The sequence below is a fragment of the Trichomonas vaginalis genome, chromosome I, assembly GCF_026262505.1.
Source record: "Trichomonas vaginalis G3 chromosome I, whole genome shotgun sequence".
In the NCBI taxonomy this organism is placed as follows: domain Eukaryota; phylum Parabasalia; order Trichomonadida; family Trichomonadidae; genus Trichomonas; species Trichomonas vaginalis.
The window spans coordinates 20888405-20902258 of NC_067203.1; the positions used below are offsets into that span (position 1 = coordinate 20888405).

The window sequence follows — 13854 nt, forward strand, 5'->3', positions numbered from 1 at the left end:
TATGTTTTGTCAAACATGAACGTATATGTTTTGTCATGATTTCATCGTAATGAGTGTAAATGACCCAAAATATATTTTAGGGTAGAAGGGTAGATCTAACCTCATTTCTACCCTCTTGCGATTTTCATACGGAATCTCTTCTCTCGGTTTTCCGAGGGAAGCAATCATATGAGGAAATTCTTCTAAAATTTCTTTTGTCTGTTGGTTTTCAAACCAATGATATGCTTGCTTTGTAGAACGAAGAGTATTCATTATACTTTGCATCTGGTACATGTCATCTTTGACCGAACGAATGAGGCGAAGTTGTTTGTTATATTGTATGTACTCGTATTCTTCATTTATGGCTTCATGAACGATAGCAGTTGTTGTGTTCTCTGATGTTGACATTACTGTCATTTCATACAAAATAAAAATAATTTTAAAACTAACTTTATTTTTTCTGACTTTCTACTGAATCAGTAACTTTAACTTCAATTTCATCGAATTCAGGAATAGTTAGTTTTTGTTGCTGAACTTCCGGTAATTTAGGCAAATGGTCTATGATATCTTGCATTTCATAAAGATACTGTTCATTTGTTTCATCTTTCGCACTACAGTCTAAATTACTTGTTAAAAGTTCTTGCTTTATTCTTTGTATTTTTGTTTCAAAAGTATATGAAGAAGGAATGAAGTTTTTCATCTCTACCAACATTGACGTAGGATTCATGATTAATGAATTTGGTGCCGTAGTTGTTTGAATTGTTGTTGTGCCGATTGTTGAAATCATATCTTTTATACAAAATAAAAAAATAAAAATAAAACTAACTTTATTTCTTCTGTCTTAAGGAAATTCACGAATTCATAACGTATATCACGTTAAACGTTTGTAAATCTTTAGGTTAGAAATGAGGGTAGATATCAGGTTAGATCTAACCATCTACCCTAAACATTATTTTTGGGTCATTTACACTCATTACGATGAAGAAGTCTTGACAAAACATATACGAAGAAGTCTTTACATAGAGTTTACGTTCATGTTTGACATAGAGTTTACGTTCATTACGATGAAATCATGACATAGAGTTTACGTTCATGTTTGACATAGAGTTTACGTTCATGTTTGACATAGAGTTTACGTTCATGTTTGACATAAAGTTTACGTTCATTACGATGAAATCATGACATAGAGTTTACGTTCATGTTTGACATAGAGTTTACGTTCATTACGATGAAATCATGACAAAACATTTACGATAAAATATATTTCCTCCTGCTGTGTTGTCAAAATGTCATGTTGTCTCATTTTTTCAGAGAAGTTAATTAACCGAGTGACACATGGTGACGTAGTGACACCTTCAGTTCTTCAAAAATGCTTCATAAGTGCCTTCCTCATTAATCCTGCTGTGTTGTCAAAATGTCATGAGGTTAGAAATGAGGTTAGAAATGAGGTTAGATCTAACCATCTACCCTAAAAATTATTTTTGGTGAATTCAATAAAAATAATGAGTTCATTTACTCACAATATTTTTGTACAAAACAACCCCAAGCTTTTAACTTCTTTTCTGCAGCTTCTAATGCTATCTTTGTTGCATTAATGTAACCATCCTTGTCTCTACGTAAGACTTCATTACCTAATTAATTACAGACATAAAATATATTTAGTTCATTCGGTAAGCCTAAACCCTTTGGGTCAAGTCTCAAGCACATTCAATGAATGTGGTACCATGCGAATACAGTCACAAATGGTGGCATGTAATCTTTACCCGAGCCTGTTGGATTTGTTGTGAAAGTGTGTGAATGATTACCTGCGGTTCCACAGAAAATACCTGTGCTTGAATCTACTGGGTCAGTTGTGATATCATATCTATTCATTCCCCATCTATCCGAACCCGCTGCAAGATTTATATAACCTCTTTTTGTTATTGAATGTGAATGATTACCTGTTGTGTTTGTAGTTCCTGTATGAGTGTGCGGTGGAAGGTTTGCTTCTTTAATTTTCTTCGAACCCCCTGTTTGCTTTGAATATCTAGCACAGTATAAGAATTTATCTACAATTCTGCTTCCCATACAAAACCTAAACTGTTGATGGATTTGTTGAGTTCATTGATGTATAAATAGAACCAACAGGATATAATGTTTGAAGTATTTCATTTTTCATGCTTGTAATCACATCATTTACTTCCGACTTCTTTGCATAATTTTCATCAACATATGTTTTATCCGCTTTAAGGTCTAAACATCCTGAAACCCATTCTGTATCAGCTTTAACTTTAAAAGTCTCAAATGTCCATTCATGATACCATTCAACCTTTTCTTTAATTTCATTATCTTTTTCATCAACATAAACCAAATTTGCCTTCTTATTTAACTCACTATCCACGTATTCCTTATCCGCCTTCTTCATTATGTCGTTTAGGAAACCTTCTATGAATTCCTCATTTAAATTAAATCTTCCAATCTTCAAAACTTTAGGAAATGCATTTAATGCGTAATATCTCTGTTCTTCTGGTGGAATTGATGTTATATCATCCGTTATTCCTTTAATTTTTGAATTCATAAATAAAATTTCTTTTATATTTGATATCACTGCACCACCTTTGCAAACGAATTCGAAATGTTCATTTTTCAATACTATCTCCAAATCTCCATATTTCAACCTTTGCGTTTGTTCTGCCGTCTTTGAATTATATGCATATATGGCGTATGTAATGGTCTGAGGGACCTGGGTGTTTTGTGCCTTAAGTTGCTGTGGTTGCTGTTGTTTAATCATTTATTATGATTTAAAAATAAATATTTAATCTGTTATCTCATCAGCTATTTTTTCTATTTGAAATTGCCATAATATTTCATTCATGAATTCTAAATCACAATCAAATAGGTCAGTTATTCTAAATTTAATATTTGATAAATCTTTTGAATGAAGAATAAATGAATTCCCGGATAATTGAAACGGATATGATAAAGAAAATGTGTTTAAGTTGATGGATAAAATGTTTTGTATTGATGGGTAAGAGTTAGGGTCTAATGTTTGATGTGAAAATCTCATTGGGGTATTAACTTTATCACATTTGATTAAAATGAAATTGGAACCGGTGTCAGAATACAAAACATCCCCAACATCTTTTTCAAAATTTAATATCCCCAACAATGAACGAAGATGAGGAGTACAAAATTTAATTTTCAGCGGGAATTTAATAAGGTTATTTATTTCATCAAGTTCAAAAAGTTTATCAGGTTTTGATTTAAAATTTTCTTCATACCATACGATAAATGATTCATTTAAATAACTTAAAATCGTGTTAATATCCCATTTCGCTATCACATTATTTATATACATATCATACGTTTTTTCATGGTCATCTTTAATAAATGATATATAATCTGAAGGGTCTAAAAGAATGGGATTAAATTTACCACTCACAGAAACGAGAGTAACATTATAAATTCCGCTAACTGTTAAATTTAATTCACAGCTATTATTCGAAATAATATTGATAATTGATATTTTTATTACGATTAAAAATATGGTAAAGCGTTATTTTCCAGTGATAAATAAAACTAGAATAAGATTACCTCAAGAATTCATAAATTCAACGAATAAGAAATTCATTCATGTTATAAATTTTAGTGTTTTCAGAAAATATGAGTCAGTGTCATATTCATCAACAGGTTATATTTCACTTCATTCAAATTTAGTTCAATCAAACCCATATAATGACCATTTCATAAGATTTTCAGATGGTATTAAAAATGTAATTGATAGATTAAAATATGAACAGATTGACAATATCGAATTTTTGGAATTTTGGTTTAAATATCCCGATGGAAAAAAGATTGAAGTTAAAGATAAAGCTGATACTATAACAAAAACAATTACAATGACCGATCCAGATAGTGGGGAACAAAAAGAAATAAAACAAACGATAGAAACTGGTGAAAGGTCAATTATTATTGATTATGATTCAAAGGATTATTATTCGATAATGTTAATGCTTGAATATTAAATAGCCTTAACAAAGAATTTTTCAAGTGATATTTTATATTCATCAACTATTTTATTATAAATATCATTATATGTTAAATGAAGTTCAGTTGTTGTTCCGTTCTTTGATATCTTAATTGTGCTAATATCCTTTATAGGATTTATTTTTGCAACTGTTCCGCAGCATGAAACCTCATCATCTATGAAAAATTGAATCTTAACGTCTGAATCTTGAACATCACAAAGAATGGCGATAATGTGAATTAATGATTCATAAGGTAAAATAATTAAACCGGATTGGTCAATTAAATTTATTATTGAATCATAATTATTAATTATTATATCACGGTAAATTTTCATTAATTCAGAATTAATGTCTATTTTATATGGGTTCTCGATGTTTGATGAAAGAGGTGGGGGTATGTTGGATAAGTGGGAATTTCAACAGGTTCTTTACCGGGTTCAGATAAAATGATTGGGTCTCCATCTTCTTTATTTTGCTCCTCCTTTTTCGGTAAGTCACGAGTTAATAAATTTGGTTGAGTTGCTGACCTTGTTAATTCAGGGCTAACATTAACTTTAACATTTTGAATAATTCGTGATTTATCATCATTTACGTTATAACCAACCGTAATCTCTGCTTTTGCGTTAGTGTTCTTTTGACTAGTGAAACGTCTTCTCATTTATATTCGAATAAAAAAAATATATTTAAACTTTTATTTTGCTGGAACTTTTGAATCTATTATTCCCTGTATTTGTTCATGAAGTTGATTTTTAGCTGTTTCATCGAAATTAATAGACCGAATATATTCATTAATTGTATTCTTATAATCATCTGATTTCTCAAATTTTCTTTTATCTGATTCCTTAACTAAATCATAAGTTAAACCTCGTTGCTGATATAATGGTTTCTTAATTAAATCTTTGAATGCTTGAGATAAAGCACCTGATGCAATTCTTGCTACTATAATTGGTTGGAATTGCTGTTTAAGTTCATCTTTAACATTTGCGAAAACTGGATCGAATAAAGCAACTTTAAAGAATTTCTTAGCTGAAATTTCAGGTCTAATATTTGCATATTGACCATCAAACTGGTTAGAATATCGTGGTAATCCATCCGGTCCCTCTTCAATAGCATTTAATTCTTCATTGAAATAAGAATATGGATTATGACGGTATGAATTAATTGGACCGTTTTCACCTTCTTCAATGTATTGTTTAACAGCTTTTCCATTTTCATCAAATTGCATAGGATAACGTTCATTATATGCTTTACGTTTAGGATAATCAGTTATAGTTAATTTGTAACCATTTATGACTTTAATATTACCTTGACCATCAGTAACGAAAACTTCATTTATACCATCAGGTTTTCCATTTGGACCCGTAATGTCTGCTTCGTGTGCTTCCCAATTTGGACCATGACGTTTGGCATATGCTTGAGCTTCTGGTAATGTTAAAACGTTTCTCATTTGTTTAACATCTTTTTGAAGACCAGCAACAATATGAACTAATTCTTTCATTCCATCAGGAACTTTCATAGTTCTATTATATACACCCTTTTTGTTTGTTCCTTGTTTTAATGGAACCTGTAGAAGATTTGCCATTTCTGTCATGTTTAATTATAAATAAAAAATAAAAATTAATTATAAAAAGTTAATCAAATTTAACACTTCCTTTATTTAAATCAACTATTATTTTTCCATGTTCACCTAATTGCTGATATTGTGTGTAAAGTTCATTAATGCTCATTGGTAAATTCACTTGATAAAGCATAACGTTCAACTGTTGACGACTAAACCCACTGAAAATGAAAAGTGTTGATAGATTTGATTTAATGTTTGTGCTTAATGCTTTGAAATATTGAACAGCCATGAAGAATGAACACTGAATGTGTCGACATTGAGTTAATAACTGATTAAAATATGATTTCTCATTTGTTATTAGTTTTGATTTCACTGCATCATCTAGAAAAATGAGTGAATGCAAAAATTCTCTATCAAAATTTGAAATAGAAAGTGTTTCAAATAATTCATCCCGTTGTTTATCTATAATTTTATCCTCTAATCCTTGCTTCTTGATTGTATTATATAATTCTTTATACATTAAAAAGTTTTTTAAATAATCTTCTGCTTCTTCTTGTGATAAATAAATAATTGGAATTTTGATTAAATGCTTTAAAGATTCAAATGTATCATCTGAAGGTGAACCTGAACGGTTGATATAAATTAACACATGTGAATGGGGGGAAGTGTTAGCAATAATGATAATTTGTTTTAATATCGTTAATGTTTTACCTTTATTTTGTTTACCAATTGCTGCAGTGATTGAATTTAAGTAACATTCAGAATATGGAATTTTCATTAATTTTTCCTTAGATAGAGCATTTCTATTATCACTCAATGCTTCATTAATCATATCATCTACGTATGTATTATATACTCCTGCTAATTCTTCATAAGGGGTGGATGAATTTAAATCCATTTAATCAAAAATAAATTTATAATTTTAAACATTTCTATTCATCAATATTTCATCATATGAACTTCTATACTGTGGTGGTGTACCTGTTGGATGATATTTCAAACCTTCATCCGGTGTCCATGTCCAATATGTTGTCCTAGTAAACCAAACCTGAGGAGGATTTGTCACCTTTGAACAGTAAGTGTCATTTACACCCTGAATGATTGGATAAGCTTTCACTTGTACTGTAACTTGTGAGTTGAAAGTTTCTAATCCATCAAAGAATATACCCGCTCCATCACGTTGAACTGGAATAGTGCATAAGAATGAAGTTTGGTCTTTCCATGTTCTAGCTAATGGCATGCCATCATCTGCATTCAGTGGTCTAGTTAATGAGTCCTCGTATTCTTCCGTGCATTCATTCACTCCATCTAAATCAGAAGCTTGAAGCATACGTGTAAAGAATATGTCGCCCACTGTGGTCATCGCTTGATCGGGGAAGTTTCTGGAATCTATAGTGACCTGAAGACCTCGAAGCATTGGATTTTCTAAAACTGTTCTTTGCATTGCATTCTTCGGAAATGTTAACACAACATCTGTAACATTATGAAGAGCGTATGAGAAATCTGAGCTGATACCTTCAGGAGTGATGCAACCTCCATTTAGTGAACGAACGTCAATATGTTGAGCTGGAATCATGAATGGATCTTCCTTACTGAATAAACGTGGTATTGCTTTAACTGATTCTTCAATTAAACCGTATCCTGGTGTAATGCATTTATCCTCTAAAACTTCCATCTTTGTGCATGAAATAATAACGTCATCAACTGTTGCGTCAGCAGATGTAGCGGCTAAGCTTGTAATTAATTTGGTAGGAAGTCCGATTTGTTGGAATTTGCGATCATATTTATAAACATGATTCATAATCTTTTCATAATTTTCATCAGTTATCTTTTCATAAACATAATTTTGTAAATCAGCAACTCTTAACGGGTCAACCTGACAAAATACTAAAGTATCCCTGAAAACATAATATTTAAGAATGATTTCACCAAATGATTTAGGATAATCATCGAACGCCTGAAATGCTAACAAATCATTTACCGGAATAATCATATCAAAAGTGACATCAACTTCTTCATTTGCTTTCTTGAAAACTTCTGAAGGGTCAATATATTTACCACATACTGAGTTATCATATTTTTGAACATTATTATATAACGAATGAACAAACTTTTTAACTTTCCTTTCTGATTTTGGTTTATATGTTGCAAATGCGAAAGATTCACGGGCGCAATCCATCTGAAGATAACCGGCATCACCTCTTTCGGTTTCTACTTCTAATTGTTTAAAGCTTTGATTTGATGATTTGTAACCAACGAATAAACGCATGCATTTAAAAGCGGCATCACATGTGAAAGCTTTATTTGAAACTAGAGTTGCTTTAACTTTGCGTTTAATATATGTGTCACCTAATTGGTTCACATCATGAGCCGGATTTGTAATTCTTAAATGAGTTTGTTTATCATCAAAATATGGAGCATCAGAGTCATAGCATGAACTTTCAAGTTCTCTATAATATCTTCTACCGTCATTCTTTGCGAATATTTCATTTATCTTTTCGAATGAATGAAACACATTTCCATTAATCGGTTTAGTGTTTGGCACCAAATAGTTAGTCGTCATTTATTAATAAATAAAAAATCAAAATTAAAAGATGAAAATGAATTTTTAATTTTAATGAAATAATCAATTATGGCTGCAGGTATATTTAAGAAACTGTGGGATAAAGTAAAAAGAGGAGCGCATAAAGTTTGGGAAACAATGAAGAAAGGAGCAAATTGGATATTTAAGAATAAAGAAGCAATTAGTGACGTTGCTGAATCAATAACGCCAAAAGCTGCCCCAATAAGAGAAATATTAAATAAAGGAGAAAAAGTTTATCAAAGACTTCAACCGATACTAAGATAAAAATAATATTTATTTTTCCACTATCTACCCCCTATTTTATTAAGTATTCCTTCAGCAATTCCACCAATTGCGTTACCTGCTTGTGCTCCCATCGCCGGATTACCTGCTTTAGTACCTAATACTCCACCTATGATAGTTCCTGCCGTTTTCGCTACTGGTGCCAAAAAGTTTGCAATGGGTTTAATAATCTTTTTATGAACCCAACCCGCAGCTTTCTTAATTCCATCCCATAATTTTTTAAAGAATCCTGCCGCCATTTCTGATTTAATATTAATTAAAAAATATATTTCATCACTTATATTCTAATTTTTATTTAATGATAAATGAAACCGATTTTAAAAATAAATGAAATAGAGGAGGAAGAAATAAATGAAAGTGAAAATGTTCAACAAAAAATAAACGTTGTTAAACCAATTACTGAAATAAAAATTTTTAAATCTGTTGAAGAATTTAATGACTATTATGCTAATAATAAAAAATTATTTGAAGAATTGACAACATGTAAATTGAATAAAATGTTTAAAGTTGATGGATTCAAAATTTCAAAAATAAAAGGAGTGGTTAGTTTGAAATCTATTCCTCAATCAAGAATCACCTCATTAATGAAAATAGATGATTTAACAAAAAGAATAGAAGAGATTGAAGAAAGAATGAATCAAATAATTGATTTCATAAATTCAAATAATCATTAGCTTATTTTGGCTTTCATATTTTTTTAATAATTCACAATCTTCATTTTTAAATTGAAGTTTGACCCATTCAGGATTTAAACAATGTTTAATTAATCGCGGAATATCTGACATCATCTATATATAGCTTCTTTTATAAAAGATAAAAAATAAATTATTTTAAAATTAATGTTAATTTTTTAATGATTTATTTCATTATGTCGCGCTTTCTTACGAATTAAAAATAAATTATTCAAAAATGTAAGACATGAATTTTTAAAGTTTATTTTATTCATGAAAATAATTATTTCTAATTTCTTTTACTCTCTCGTACATACTAGATTTGAAGAATTCAGAACATTTCCCATAATCTCCTAAGTGTTTTCTTATCTTATTGGTTTTCCATTCATTATATGAAACTGTATAAACTTTATCTTTATCTTTGCATCTTTCATCACTTCCAATATATTTATATTTCAATTTTGATTTATTGGTTTCATATTCATTAACGTTTAATAATTCACAGTCTTCCTTTTTAAATAAATGTTTTATGTATTCAGGATTAACAATTCTATAATATTGCTTCCCTTTAAATCTTTGAATATAAACAGGAACACCATCCTCTAAAATTCGATAATCTATTTTATCTGGTTTTACTTGTTGGGTCATTTATGTAAGAATAAAAAAATAAATTATTTTAAAATTAATGCATCGTAAAATCGCTCGATATTGTATGAATTCTTACGTTTACAAAAAAAGTCACAAAACCCATCCTATCCTACTACTATCAAAGAAATGAAATTCAAAATGGCAAATTAATTTTTTAATATATAGATTAAGTTTACTATTGTTTGTACATGCAATTGGTTTGAAAATAGAAGTTTTAATAAAATTTATCATCAGCATAAGGATTAAGTGGCTCGTGTGGTTGAATAGGACCACTCGGCTGTTGTGATGGATATGAATACTGTGGTGCAGCAACATTTGTTGGAGGAGGTGGGTAGTATAATTGTTGCTGATTAGGTGGAGGCACATTTGGATATTGTGGTTCCGTATATTGTGGATCAGGATATTCTGGATCCTTCTTCTCATAGATCGTTGACTCTGTGATTTGATCACGATCTGGACCAACTGGGGAAGGCGTTGCTTTATTACGGCGGCGCTTAATACATCTCCAAATGAAATAGGCAATGACGCCAAAGAATATTAATCCAGCAATAGAGCATAATGCAATTGCCCAACCTGGTAAAACATAAGCACTTGGCCATTCGCCAGTATTGATTATGATATAAGAATCGCTGCTTATAGAATAGGAATTATATTCTGGTGTGCTTCCTGTGATAGCGTAGTTAATGGATGTATCATTTTGATATCTTTTTGCATCATTCTTAAACCATTCATCTCTAGACCCATCTTCATTAGTGAATATAGAATAAATCGGAAAATCAAATTTGTCATCTTCAGAGGAAACTGGAGAACCATCGTAGCTGAAAATCTCTAGATTTCCATGATCACCTTTTGAAACTTGAACTTGAGCAGAATCGAATGCTGAAACCATGCACTTGGAATAGCTTGTATTGTAATTAAGGCTATACCACCTTTCACCTGATAAAGTGACAATATAATGGCAATTTGGTGAAAAGTTATATACAACAAATGTTGCTAAACCATTATTACGTGATGTTGAATTGATTTGGAGAATACCTGTGTCATTGAAAAGAATTGAAACAATTCTTGTATTTCCAAGAATATCCAATTGTACGTTACCGCTTGAAACATAACCTCTAACATCTCTCCAATTAGTGAACACAACATATGAGCCAGCAGTGATGTTGTAATAGGTAGGTTTAGAATTGTATTTATCAGTATAGATATCTGGAATAAGATATGGAAACTGTGGTGCTGTTGTATTCACAGGTGTTGAAGAGAAATAAGAAGCCTTTGAGTTATCATACAGAATAGTTGTGGTTGATGAACTTGATGAGTCAAGAGCAAAACTAATGTTTGCTTTGTATTTTGATCTTTCTGATGTAGAATATGTCATTACAAATGAGTAAGTAGATTCTAATGTCATTGTTTCACTTTCATTTACTTCAAGTCCATCATTTAAGCTATAATTTGAATAAGAAAGTGTTCCTTTTATATTGGAGAAAGTTACATCAAAAGTGTCTGAACCTGACACAACTAAACAATAAACCTTTTTAGATTTTAATGATTTTGTCGATGATGAGTACTCGTATTCTGCACCATTTTGTGGATTAAACATGAATTCAAGTGTGTAGCATGTATCTGGAACAGTAACAACACTAAAATATAATGTGGTGAGAGAACTAACGGTAAATCTAAAAATTCTGTTTGTTATAAGGAATACGTTGGATGAAATACTTTCATTATTTAAAACAAGATAATTTGGTGGATTTGATAATATAACATATGAAGAATAACCTTCGATAGATGGTAATTTAAACTTGATATCCTCTTTGAGTGATTCGAATGTAATATTATAGTTTCCTTCTGTTGAAATAACATATTTTGCACTGAGGCTTAAAGACACTAAAAGGGGAAGCATTTATATAATATTGAATGATCCAAAATTTCCCTTTTCAATTTTTTGAAAAATTTCCGTCGGTGAAAATTCTAGTAACTACCAAGCAATTTATATTTACGTATAATAAATTTGAATCGCTGTTGGATTGTTGAGGTTAATTTGAATATATTCTCAAAATTTGAAAGAAATATCAATTGGATTGGTAAAATTTTTCAAAGAGAAAAAAATCACAATCGTCAAAAAAAATTGAGAAAATAACACCGGGAAAAAGATGATTGCAGATCATGTAATTGTTTCAAAGGTCACTTTTTAAATGCACCAACACCGGGAAAACAAGTCGAAATGAGTTGAGGAATTAAATTAATTCCCATTATCTTGTCATTACTCATTGGATCATTAATATGTATTTAGCACACTCATTATAACTCCTTCAAATAGAAATATTAGAAATTGAATTAATACTTCTTTGCTTATTCCATGGTAAATGGAATGTCTTCAGTCATGCTGTATTAGGCCATCTAAAGTGTACCAGCTTCACATCAAAATTTAGTTAAAAGAATTTTATAAATTGCTCTTGAGATAAATTACATAAAAAAACAAGTTCATACATAATCACACAGCACGATTCAATATAATTAAACAACTTTGAAACTAGTAGACATAAGTTTTAAGGATGATCAATAATTTCTTCGTTATTTGAGTTTTCTTGAATAAAATTAGTAAGCTCAATTACTTTTTCCGCTTCATCAGATACTTCATTGAAGTCTTCATCGGAAATATTAGAAAGATTGCCAATTTCCTTTTTTATGATCAGAGAATCAGGCAATTCAATATTAAAAAAAAAAAAAAAAAAAAAGGTAGTGGGGCTTCCAGGCGCGTTGCGCCCTCTAGCCCTGAAGATGTTTAGTATAATTGAAGTTTTTATTCGGAAAATTGTTAGTCTTCTGGGTCGAAAACATTATATAATGTGTCGCTTTTCACAAATTATATATGTTTTCATGTTTTTGTCAAGACTTCATCGTAATGAGTGTAAAGGACCCAAAAATATAATTTAGGGTAGAAGGTTAGATCTAACCTCTTTTCTAACCTCTTTTCTACCCTCTTGAATTTGTCATGATTTCTTCGTAAATGTTTTGTCAAACATGAACGTACATGTTTTGTCAAGACTTCATCGTAATGAGTGTAAAGGACCCAAAAATATAATTTAGGGTAGAAGGTTAGATCTAACCTCTTTTCTAACCTCTTTTCTACCCTCTTGAATTTGTCATGATTTCTTCGTAAATGTTTTGTCAAACATGAACGTACATGTTTTGTCAAGACTTCTTCTTCGTAATGAGTGTAAATGACCAAAAATATAATTTAGGGTAGAAGGTTAGATCTAACCTCTTTTCTAACCTCTTTTCTACCCTCTTGAATTTTCATGATTTCTTCGTCATAGGCACGGAGATAAGACGGTTATTTTACAAAACTGACAACACTTTGACCGAGTAGTTTTTTGTGCTGAACAAAAGTGTCATATAAACATCTGTCAAAAACCGCTTTTTAACTTCACTTAAAATGCCACGTAAGCTACGTAAGAATATACGTAAGAGGAAGGGAGCATTGAAACATCCAATAGTAAAACTAACACCACAACAACAGTTGCAACAACAAATTATGAATGACCCCACTATGTTGCAACAAATGTCAAGCAACCCTATGCTTTTAAACCGAGTTATTGGTGCACAGAGTGGAGGTTTAAGAGCGGCACTTTTAGCGAAAATGGCAGGCTATGGTGGAGCTGCAGACGGAACAGCTTATAACCCTCAAAGTCAAATGAATTTGAGTTCACTCAAAAATCAAATAACAGATGTCAAAAAGTCAAACATAGACATACAGAAACAAATAAGTGAAAACGAAAAGAAACTAGAATATGACAGACACACAAAGAAACTCAATGAGTTAAACGTAGAGAAAAAGAAGAAAGAAGAACAACTGAAAGAACTAAGTACAGAGGAATATGCGAAAAAAGTGTCAGAAAAAGCAGCAGAAGTAGCAAAAATGGAACAAGATGTTATAAATTTGAAAAACCATACTACTCAATATAAAGTACTGAAAGATGAAGAAATAAAACAAAAAGCCCTGAAGACATATATGGATAGCGATGAGTATAAAAAAGAAGTTGAAGCAAATGTAAAGGCAGAAAAACTTTTACAGTTGCAAAACCAAACCGTACAGTATGAAAACTTAGCACAAGAAAGTAA

General features: G+C 30.7%; 6 protein-coding genes and 2 pseudogenes across 8 annotated transcripts, besides 3 other annotated features; 2 read left to right on the forward strand and 6 right to left on the reverse strand.

Annotated features, from left to right (window-relative positions):
* Positions 1-6319: part of a mobile genetic element that runs on past the window's edge.
* Positions 431-766, reverse strand: TVAGG3_1022420 (organellar and viral DNA polymerase type B; the record flags this gene model as incomplete). The annotated part of the gene is made up of 1 exon (XM_001298016.1): positions 431-766. One exon carries the CDS (start codon positions 764-766, stop codon positions 431-433), a length of 336 nt encoding a protein of 111 aa, XP_001298017.1.
* Positions 1687-2083, reverse strand: TVAGG3_1022430 (annotated as a pseudogene). The gene has a single exon. A coding segment is annotated over exon 1 (397 nt).
* TVAGG3_1022440 (uncharacterized protein) lies at positions 2203-2749 on the reverse strand (the record flags this gene model as incomplete). The annotated part of the gene is made up of 1 exon (XM_051254868.1): positions 2203-2749. A coding segment is annotated over one exon (547 nt), but the record flags the coding sequence as incomplete, so codon positions are not given.
* TVAGG3_1022450 lies at positions 4323-4644 on the reverse strand (annotated as a pseudogene). Its single transcript has one exon. A coding segment is annotated over exon 1 (322 nt).
* Positions 5238-5577, reverse strand: TVAGG3_1022460 (uncharacterized protein; the record flags this gene model as incomplete). The annotated part of the gene is made up of 1 exon (XM_051254869.1): positions 5238-5577. A coding segment is annotated over one exon (340 nt), but the record flags the coding sequence as incomplete, so codon positions are not given.
* Positions 6320-8179: 1860 nt separating the features above from the next.
* On the forward strand, positions 8180-8395 carry TVAGG3_1022470 (uncharacterized protein; the record flags this gene model as incomplete). Its single annotated transcript, XM_001298017.1, has 1 exon — positions 8180-8395. The coding sequence occupies one exon, from the start codon at positions 8180-8182 to the stop codon at positions 8393-8395; it is 216 nt and encodes a 71-aa protein (XP_001298018.1).
* A 1551-nt stretch (positions 8396-9946) lies between these two features.
* On the reverse strand, positions 9947-11632 carry TVAGG3_1022480 (uncharacterized protein; the record flags this gene model as incomplete). Its single annotated transcript, XM_001297326.2, has 1 exon — positions 9947-11632. The coding sequence occupies one exon, from the start codon at positions 11630-11632 to the stop codon at positions 9947-9949; it is 1686 nt and encodes a 561-aa protein (XP_001297327.2).
* An 814-nt stretch (positions 11633-12446) lies between these two features.
* Positions 12447-12534: a terminal%2Cinverted (terminal inverted repeat of Maverick-3 transposon ID:TVAGG3_1022490).
* Positions 12447-13854: part of a mobile genetic element that runs on past the window's edge.
* On the forward strand, positions 13169-13731 carry TVAGG3_1022500 (protein of unknown function, DUF4106 family; the record flags this gene model as incomplete). Its single annotated transcript, XM_051254870.1, has 1 exon — positions 13169-13731. A coding segment is annotated over one exon (563 nt), but the record flags the coding sequence as incomplete, so codon positions are not given.